We start from the raw sequence: 9,934 nt of genomic DNA on the forward strand, positions 1-9,934 counted from the left end.
GAAAAGATGTACCTTATCATTGAAAGTTACCTAACTAACGCTAGCTAGACAGTGACTTGTGAGGTTCCTTGTTATTGCCATTCAGTCTAAACATCAGTTCAAGTTCATCTGTACCGCAATTTGCGTAATTTGTGTCATGAAATACAAATTTAAGTAATAATAACAACGTTAGTTTTGGTTGAGCGAGCTAGCCAGTTTAATTAGACATGATTGAACTAATCAAGAGCCATGCATCTTGGAATAAAAAAAAAGTATGTCAGGCTGTCCAAATACACCAAAATGCTTAATAACTACATAAAAGCTACATTTAACAAATAATGATAATACATACTGTAACGTGCCATCATAGTCGGCCCATAATGCCGTGCAGCGGGCGCATACTTTTCTATGTGTGATGCACTAATGATGTTCCCTAACAATGGGCCTAATTCTCGAACAGCAGTTGAGAAGACTTTAAGAAGGACTTTCTTCTGAACTCCACTTCGGTGGATTTAGGAAAACATTTGCCATTCTCCCTAGTTTTCTCATCTGGGAATTCTTCTGAACTTCAGAAGACTTTCAGAACGCGAAATAGCAGTCGTAACTCTGGCGGAATCTTCTCAAATGAGTCGCCATCTTGTGGAATGACATTTGAAAAAACTGTCCGTGTTAAAAGGGTTAACGGTTGAATTTGTGAGAACCCGTTGGTGATTGCGTTCACTTCAACTCTACAGACATCCTCGGATTAAAATAATTAAAATAATAATAAATACGAGAATATTTGTATTATTAACAATTACGTTTCACATTTATAGTCATGATTCTACGAGGTAGTATTTATTGTTACACTAGGTCTCTATTGCTCGTAGCTTGACTGTTCTCCCTTGTACGTCACTTTGGACAAAAACGTCTGCTAAATGACTGAATGTGCATGTAAATGTACACGAACACTGCAAATGTAAGTGAATAAATAAATAAACACTAAACCCAATCATGTTTAAATAGCCATAGTGGATTAGAATGGACACATACAGTATATATCCTGCAGTACCTCCATGTCTGTACTTTTCTACGATTGCTTGCCCTTATAAGGAGCAGGCGGGGCGTTTATGTATGCAAATCCACTTTCACGAGAACGCGCATCAATTTATGAAACTAATCCAGAGGAACACAGCTGAGAAGACTTCGGCTGCTTATGAACGCATTTTCAAGCGTGCGGGAATGCAGCGGAAGCGTTTCCCTTACGTTGTTTTTAAGAAAGTCGCCTAAGTAACATTTCAGAAGAATTTCAGAAAATGAACGAGAATGAGGCCCAATGTTCTTTACTGTTCTTATTGCATGTCGTTGTTCTGTGTTGGGACTGAGTTTATTGAGGTGTGTGACGGTAACACAGTCTATTTGCTGCGATCGTTGTTGTGTTTATGTGAAAGAAATGCAGTCTTACAAGGCAAAATAGCGTTTGAAAGTTGCAATTCCGTTTTCGTGGGGAAAAAAATATTATTATTTGGGGAGGGCGCCAGGAGTGAAGATCGCCTAGAGCTCCAAATGTACTAGGGCCGCCCCTGCTTAGAAAGGTGTAGCCTGTGACTGAAGTTGGCTTCTCTGACATTTAGCTAATTTGACCTGTTGCTGGTGCCTAAGTTGACAATGTTTTGAGCTTTTTAAGCATGAAGTTAATGCTCAATTTAGTTTCCGTGCCATCCAACAAAATTAAGTTCAATTTTTCTAATAGCGATTTAGTTCACAGAGGCCCCTCTTGACTGGACAACGGTGGACGTTTCAAGGCAGATATTTTGGTGATAGTTGACACATTATGAGAGGGACAACTACATTCTGAGTTGTTTCGCGGCAATAAATACACAGATGAAAGCTGTATCAAAAGATAGTAGGTGAATGGTTCACAGATACGTCTGGACTAATACTGTTAGCTGGCTAGCTAAACATGCACTCTTAAACACAAACGGAATCACATAAAAATAAAATGTGAAACTTCATGACAATAATTATATAGATACATACATTAAGTGTCTACTCACTTTATTGACGAGGGTATAAATATAAGTCAAAATCATTTACAACACTTTACATCCATGGAATCATCCCAGGTGTCAGCAGCCAGTATAGTAAAATATAGAACTGCTGTTGTTGACCACTATGGGGTCTAGAGGGACCAGATGCAGAGGAAGAGAAGAGAAGAGGTAGGGGTTGCATGGAGAGTGTGAGACAGGAGAGAGACAGGAGAGGAAAGAGAGCGACAGGAGAGTGAAGAGAGAGACAGGAGAGGGTGGCGTGGCAGTGTGAGAGAGGAGAGAGACAGGTGCAAACACAAACAACATCAGACTACATTGGTATAAACAGTAGTGTTATCCTATGTCGCTTTTAAAAATACATCGGTATACCTAAGTCGATATACCACCCAGCCCTAATACACATACAAATGAAAATGCAAAGATACACACATACACACCACATACACACGTTTGAGCATGCACACACATGTGTACACACACACACACACATACATACTGTACATACATACACACACACACACATATTTATATATAGGCACACGCACATTCTTGGTTGTTGTTTTCTGCGCTGTTTAGCTTGGTATGGTCTCTGAGTGTCTGTAGTATAATCATGTTTGCTCTGTGGTACTGTATGACTGCTGGTGTACAGTACTTCTTTGGTAAGCTGTGTCTATTCAATGTCTGCACTCTCCGTTGATGGAACTGTACAGTTGCTATGCAGTATCAGCACTATGTTGTGTGATTAACAGTGTGTGTGTGTGTGCGTGTGTGTGTGTGTGTGTGTGTGTGTGTGTGTGTGTGTGTGTGTGTGTGTGTGTGTGTGTGTGTGTGTGTGTGTCTGTGTCTGTGTGCGGGCAAGCACCCTCTCACACAGAGGAAAAACTGCTGACGTGCAGTTTCTAGGGAAACTGGATCTCTCTAACAGGATTGCCTTCCCTGCCTCCATGTCACTGTGAGTGTGAATCTGCTCTAGCTGTGGGTTCACACACACACACACACACACACACACACACACACACACACACACACACACACACACACAGGCGCTGAAACACAGATGGAGGGATTGTACATTCTCATGAGCAGGACTGGAGCGGCATGGAGTGAAGAGGTCAGGGTAACATGAGGACAGAGAGTAGCTACTGCGGGTAGACATTGGAGTGTTCAAATGTGTGTCTACCGTATGTGTGCTAGATGATTTAACTGTGTGTGTGTGTGTGTGTGTGGGTCTGACTGTGTGTGTGTGTGTGTGAAGGTCTGGCTGTGTGTGTGTGTGTGTGTGTGTGTGAGTGTGTGTGAGTGTGTGTGTGTGTGTGTGTGTGTGTGTAGGTCTGTCTGTGTGTCTGTCTCTCTGTCTGTGAGGGCACCCCATTGTCCGCCCTGGGTCTTAAACTGAGACCGTTTTCACACACCCCTTTTGTCACACCTGAAGCCAAAATTGACCTGTCCCGTAGAAAGGGCTTTTCCACCATCACATTTTGACTAGTTTTATAGCTTCAGACTAACTGTAGTCAGCCTTTCATGTTTTTTCTCAAACGTGCCATGGCGTCTGTGAGTGATCAGTCGGGCTGCCAAGCGGACAGGATGTTGCATCCTGTGAGGGGAAGCTTAATACCGGAGGGACGTTATTGCCCGGGTGGCGGATCCCTTCCGCCAAGCAGGTAGTGGCGAGCAGACCGGAGTGGCTCTAAAAATACCCGTGTCTATTTATAGTCAGCGTCTGGCCTGCCGCAGGCGGGTCTGCAAAGACACGTGGGATAGCGGCTGAGAGGGCGGGCGGACGCAGAACGCCAGCGTGATGGAGAGATCACTGGAGCGCCAGTGACAACAAAATGGCAGCGTGCTGCTTCTGCTGAGAGCATCTGTCTCTTGTTGTGTCTGACTAATGCTCTCTATCGCTCTTACTTTCTCTCTCTCTCTCGCTCTCTCTCTATTTCCTCTCTCTTGCTTCCTCTCTCTCCCTCCTTCCTCTCTCTTTAACTCACTATCTTTCCTTCTCTCTCTCTCTCTTTCTCTTTCATTCTGTCTTCCCCATTCTGCCTCTCCCTCCGACTCTCTATTACATTCTTCCTTTCTCTGATCTTCTCTCTGTCCCTGTACCTCTCCCTTTCTATTATTCCCTCCCTGTCCCTTCCTCTCATCTCTCTCTCTACCTGTCTCATCCTCTCATCTCTCTCTCTCTCTACCTGTCTCATCCTCTCATCTCTCTTTCTCTACCTGTCTCTTTGTCTTTCTCCTGCTCTCCTTCTCACTCATGCCCTGCCTCTCCCTGTACCTCTCCCTCTTCATCTCTGTCTCTCCTCCACTCTCCCGTTCTCCCTAGAGGTCTCTAACTGCCTTCTCGCCTGTCTTTTTCCCTGCCTCCTCTGTCCCCCCCTCCCCCCATTGCAGGAAGAGCTCCAAGATGCAGATTAGTCGAGTGCGGCTGGAGGATGCTGGGAATTACTCCTGTGTGGCGGAGAACATAGTAGGCCGAGACAACGCCAGCAGCACCGTTAGCGTGCACAGTTGTAAGAGCCCACCCATCTCTTACTCACATGTTATTAATGTTGTGTTATTAACATGTTACTAATGTTTGATTATTGACGTATTATAAATGTTTTGCCACCACGTTACCACATATCACGGCTCAGTCACATGTACTCACTGCATGGTGTGGCTCAAAATGGACATCCACTGCAGTTTCCGTTAGAACGTTTTATCTTATTCAATTCAATTTTATTTATATAGTGCCAAAACAATTACATTGTCCCAAGGCTCTTTAATTGTCTCAAGGCCCTTTATCTGATCCTCACAGACTTACTACAGTGCACTGAATCATTACACCATATTATGACACCAGAACAACTGAAACCATAATAATAATAATAATAATGACTACAGCCTGCTGAATCAACTTCTGGGGATGAGCTTAATAAGTTACCATTCACACTTAGTAGTACATACTTCACAACCACATCAATGTAGGTCTTGTCATGCCTCCATATTTGTTACTATGCGTCAGCTTTGTTACGTGCCACATCATCGTGATGACATCATAATGTAAGTGATCATTAACACGGACCTGGCTATGACACTCATCTGAAGGTTATTAACACGGACCTGGCTGTGACACTCATCTGAAGGTTATTAACACGGACCTGGCTGTGACACTCATCTAAAGGTTATTAACACGGACCTGGCTGAGACACTGATCTGAAGGTTATTCATATTCATTTTTTAGGGTCTGGGCATGACCCATGGGGTCCTTTTAGATAGGAACAGATATAGACATAGACACATACAAATATAGACATAGATAAAGAGGGCTTAGCACTGACCTCTAGGGGTGTTTGGGGGCATCCCTCCCCTCCCCTGTGAAATTGTTTTTAAATTCTAACTGCTAAATGCGTCATTTCATGCAGTTTGAGGCAGAAACAGTAAGCCTGAAGACATAAAACATTCAGGGCTGTGGCCCCGGATGCCCAGGCCTAAAGACACCCTTGAATGTAGACATTGATAAATAGAAGTCTGTTGTAGAGTATGATGGGGAACTGTGTTTTCTCAGTGAGTGTTCATTCAGAGTGTGCTAAGTAATTTCTACGGTGGCTGCAGTGTATTAGCTTATTGGTTTTAATGGGTTTGTATACGTTGTAGCTGTCTGAAATAGACCCAAGCCTTCATCCCTCTTATCCTCTGCCATTGCTCCTTCTCTCTCTCTCTCTAAGAGGTCTGTAGATGACAAATGTGACAAAATATGAAGCATCCATCTTTTTTATGGAGGTCACAAATCAGAGAGGCTCCAGGTAGACGCACACTTTGGGGTGAACCAGCCTGAGCCGGGTCAAAGCCGTACCCGCCCCAGGCTCAGAACCTGTCTGGAGAGCAGGCCACACGTTAGAATGATAGATTCATGAAAAATAAATCCTGATTACGGCCCTGAAACAACAACTTACGTGTAGAGCACATTGATTCATGCTGACACCTTAAATGTACCTATTTAGGAAAGCATTGATTAATACAACACATCAATGAGTGTATGTTTCTGTGTGGGTGCAGTGTATGTGCTAAGTGCTTTGGCTAGTGAAGGCAATGAGAAGCTATGGGATACTATCACAGTTGCGTATATGCCTGTGTTTGTGTGTGTCGTTGTAAGGACACAGTGTTAGGCATTACATTAGTGAATGTGAGGTGACAGAGCAGGGGGTTGGACTGAATGATAAAAGCCTGGTACAACTAGTACTGATTCCTGTGGCTTAGCTGATAGAGCCAAGTGCTAACAACAAGAATTATGTGTTTCAGACCCAGGAAGAGACGAATGCATAAAATAGTTATTCCAGGGATAATGGACCACACAGCATTTGTTCATGTTCAAGGTGGTAATGTCGACACAACGTGAAGCGGAGTTCATTATTTTCTGCAACCCGAACACGGTGAAGTCCATTAACCCGCTTATACCACAGTTACCAGACTTATGTTAAGTTCGAGGACATTCCGCTTTTATTAGTTCTTAATGGGTGGTTGCTAAGGCCAAGTCCAGTCATTCGTTACAGTGTAACCGTACTTAATCCCATAGCCCAAGTATAGTGTAATGGTACTAAATCCCATAGCCCAAGTATAGTTGTTGTGTCAGATTTACAGTTTGGAAGTAGGAAAAATAGACAGTCCTTTGATCTGATTCAAACTCTAAATTCTCTATTACTGATGATAAAAGTTTCTCACAAAGTCAAGTAAACTGGCAAGGCGTGAAGTAACAATGGTTTATTTAGTCAGCGCAATACCAACAGCATAAACCTGAGCTTGTCTCGAGACAACACTGATAGTACACAATTTTGCCTTGGCTTATATACATTTGATGTCACCTTAAATCTTCTGCTCCCCTCCCTCCAGCCTTGAGGTGCCTATGGCCCTATCAGATGCAATAGGCCCAAACCAGCACCCATTTTTGCTGAGTTGACTTTCCCCAGCTGCAGACTCTGACCTTTCTATGACACTCGATGGTAGGTTTTTTCGGTACTTCAAGAGACCTCTATGAGGAGCCACTCGGCCCGTTACTTCCTGCACTTTCCCAGCCTAATATGTTCGTTTTTAGGACTCCTGCAATCTTATGTCAGTGTAGTATCTCATGCTGTGTTACACCCATATCATTGTACTTATTATGAACATTCTATTGATTACTATAATATTAGTATTTTTCACATATTGAACAAAACCTGTGTGAGTCTGATGGCGTCTGCATGGGTGAGTAGGGTCTGTGGGCCTCTGCCTCTGTACTTCTGCCTGTGTGTGTGTGTGTGTGTGTGTGTGTATGTGTATGCGCATGTGTGTGAGTGAGTGTGTGATTGTGTGAGTGAGTGAGTGAGTGTGTGAGTGTGTGAGTGTGTGTGTGTGTGTGTGTGTGTGTGTGTGTGTGTGTGTGTGTGTGTGTGTGTGTGTGTGTGTGTGTGTGTATGCACATGTGTGTGAGTGAGTGTGTGATTGTGTGAGTGAGTGAGTGAGTGAGTGTGTGTGAGTGTGTGTGTGTGTGTGCATCTCCGTTAGTTAATAATATACACACAGATTAGTAAGATTTAATTTACAGATTTTCCACCACATAGTGTTACCGTACTTAAACACATAGCCCAAGTATAGTGTAAAGGTACTTAGGGCCTGATTTACTAATATGCGAGCGCTGCTTAATCTGCGTTCGCATATTAACGCACATTGTTTTTGAGCATTTTCCGTGGTATTTATCAAGCAAGATCTGCGCTGGGCAAACTGTGCTTACTACGCCCTTTAAAGAGCCTGATTTACTAAGATTAATTTGCGAACGCATCTTAATCTGCGCCTTTGCCAGGCGCACATTAACGCACAGTGATTCCCCGCATTTTACGTGATATTTATCAAGCCAGATACGCGCTGGGCAATCATTATTTAGCGCACCGTTAAAAGACTTGGGAACTTGCCAGCAAGTTACTGCCACCATGGAGATTTGAGGAAGAAAAAACTAAGGTTCAGCGAATAGATAGCGAGATAGATATATTGGTTCATGTTCGCTCAATCACTGAACCTGTTTCAATGGGTTATATTGTTGTTTTGCCCGCCATCACCTACAGCGAGATGTTTAAAAGAACACGATTATAAATAATATGCTATTGGTGGCATTAATGCATAAACTGTCTATTATAACAATATAGATGTGTACATGGCGAGATTAATACGTTCTACAAGGGACATGGGTTCACTACAATATATCCCCACTGAAACAAATACATTTACCAAGTAGCCAGGCCTCTCCAAAATCACCGTTGCTCAATCATGGATAGATGGCACTATTCCGGAAGATAAAACTGTCATGGACAGACCACTACCACGTAAGTAATGGTCATGTTGGCATCACATATGACCTGGACATTCATTGAATATGTGTGCTTTCTGTTTCGGTAAACGTGTTCGTGGATTGAAGGTGGGACTGTTTGCATGTGGGTGCGATCAATTTCTCCAATTATGTTCGGAAAGTTTAATTTCATATGAATATATGAATTATACGAGTTGAAAAAAATATTTCTGTTCGCTGTCTCTGTCTATGTCTTTGCCTTGCTGCTGCCATATCAACGTTTTCAGACTCAGTGAAAATGCGCTTCCTGGTTAAGACGTGCTTTTATGAGGCGGAGAATTAGCCTGCAAATCAGAGATGTGCGCTCGCCGGGCAATTTAGTAAATACCACGCAGTTCATCATTAGGCGCACTCCTTCACATTAAATAGCGCTTCATGCCTACGTTACCACCCACGTTTCCGAACCATCCCACCTGTTTGCAGGTACACACCCTCAAAGCGTTAATATGCGACTCTACTCAAATGCGCCCCCTTAGTAAATACCGTTTTATGTTTACGACCGCTATTTTACGCCAGAAATGGGCGCAATCCTGTTAGTAAATCAGGCCCTTAATCCCATAGCCCAAGTATAGTGTAACGGTACTAAAATCTATTCCAGACATACGTACCTCCTAGCTACTCTCTGTACTTCTGTTTGCCTACTATTTCGTAACTCTGTCAAAGCGCAAGCCTCACTTAAACTTCACAACAAATTTAGCGAATTGATATGCAAGTGTAATAAGAGACTTCTTCATACGTGTGCATATATCAAAAGTTTAAAAAGTTCTGAAGAATGCCTCACAGGAAATTCAACCAAGCTGTGGTATAATCATAATATAATGTGTTATGCTGCATGCTGCTCACTAAATTCTCTCTTAAAGGATAAAAGTATGAATAGGTGAGTGCTCGGGGATGCACAGCTCTCCCACCTTCTCTCTTTATTATTTACTCTGTGTCCAGTTTTACGTGACAGGACCTGTTCTTTGTTGCCGCCTCTCATAGCTGCTCTTTTTAAAGCGTTTGGTCCTTTTGTCCGGTTCTTTTCTCATTGAGCTATTCTCTCTTTTTCTCTCTTATTCTGTGTAGCTGTTCTGTGTTCTCTGTTCCATTGTGTCCTGTAGCTGTTCTGTGTTCTCTGTTCCATTGTGTCCTGTAGCTGTTCTGTGTTCTCTGTTCCATTGTGTCCTGTAGCTGTTCTGTGTTCTCTGTTCCATTGTGTCCTGTAGCTGTTCTGTGTTCTCTGTTCCATTGTGTCCTGTAGCTGTTCTGTGTTCTCTGTTCCATTGTGTCCTGTAGCTGTTCTGTGTTCTCTGTTCCATTGTGTCCTGTAGCTGCTCTGTGTTCTCTGTTCCATTGTGTCCTGTAGCTGTTCTCTCTGCCAGCGGTGGCTGATCACATCCTGTCCTGTTTCTTCTCATATCCTTCTCTCTGTTCACTCTTTCAGCTCTGTTGTCCTGTGATATTATAGTGTGTTGTTAGGCTCTTTACTCTCTGGGCATAAACTGGTTTATTAGAGGGTATTTTCGGGTCGCCTGGGAGTCCCCTGTGTGTTAGAAAACAGGAAGGGAGATGTGTGAGAAACCTCCAAGGG

The 9,934-nt window shown here is 43.1% G+C and overlaps 1 protein-coding gene across 1 annotated transcript in view; it reads left to right on the forward strand.

Annotated features, from left to right (window-relative positions):
- The window catches only part of nrg2b (neuregulin 2b), a gene marked incomplete at both ends in the record, with an annotated part of 69,251 nt that overhangs the window by 39,639 nt on the left and 19,678 nt on the right, over positions 1-9,934 (forward strand). Inside the window, one exon of the mRNA XM_080842994.1 lies at positions 4,401-4,519. Coding sequence (XP_080699120.1) covers positions 4,401-4,519 — 119 coding nt within the window. The remainder of the gene's footprint in view (positions 1-4,400; positions 4,520-9,934) is intronic.

Source organism: Sprattus sprattus (assembly GCF_963457725.1).
Source record: "Sprattus sprattus genome assembly, chromosome: 8".
Classification (NCBI taxonomy): domain Eukaryota; kingdom Metazoa; phylum Chordata; class Actinopteri; order Clupeiformes; family Clupeidae; genus Sprattus; species Sprattus sprattus.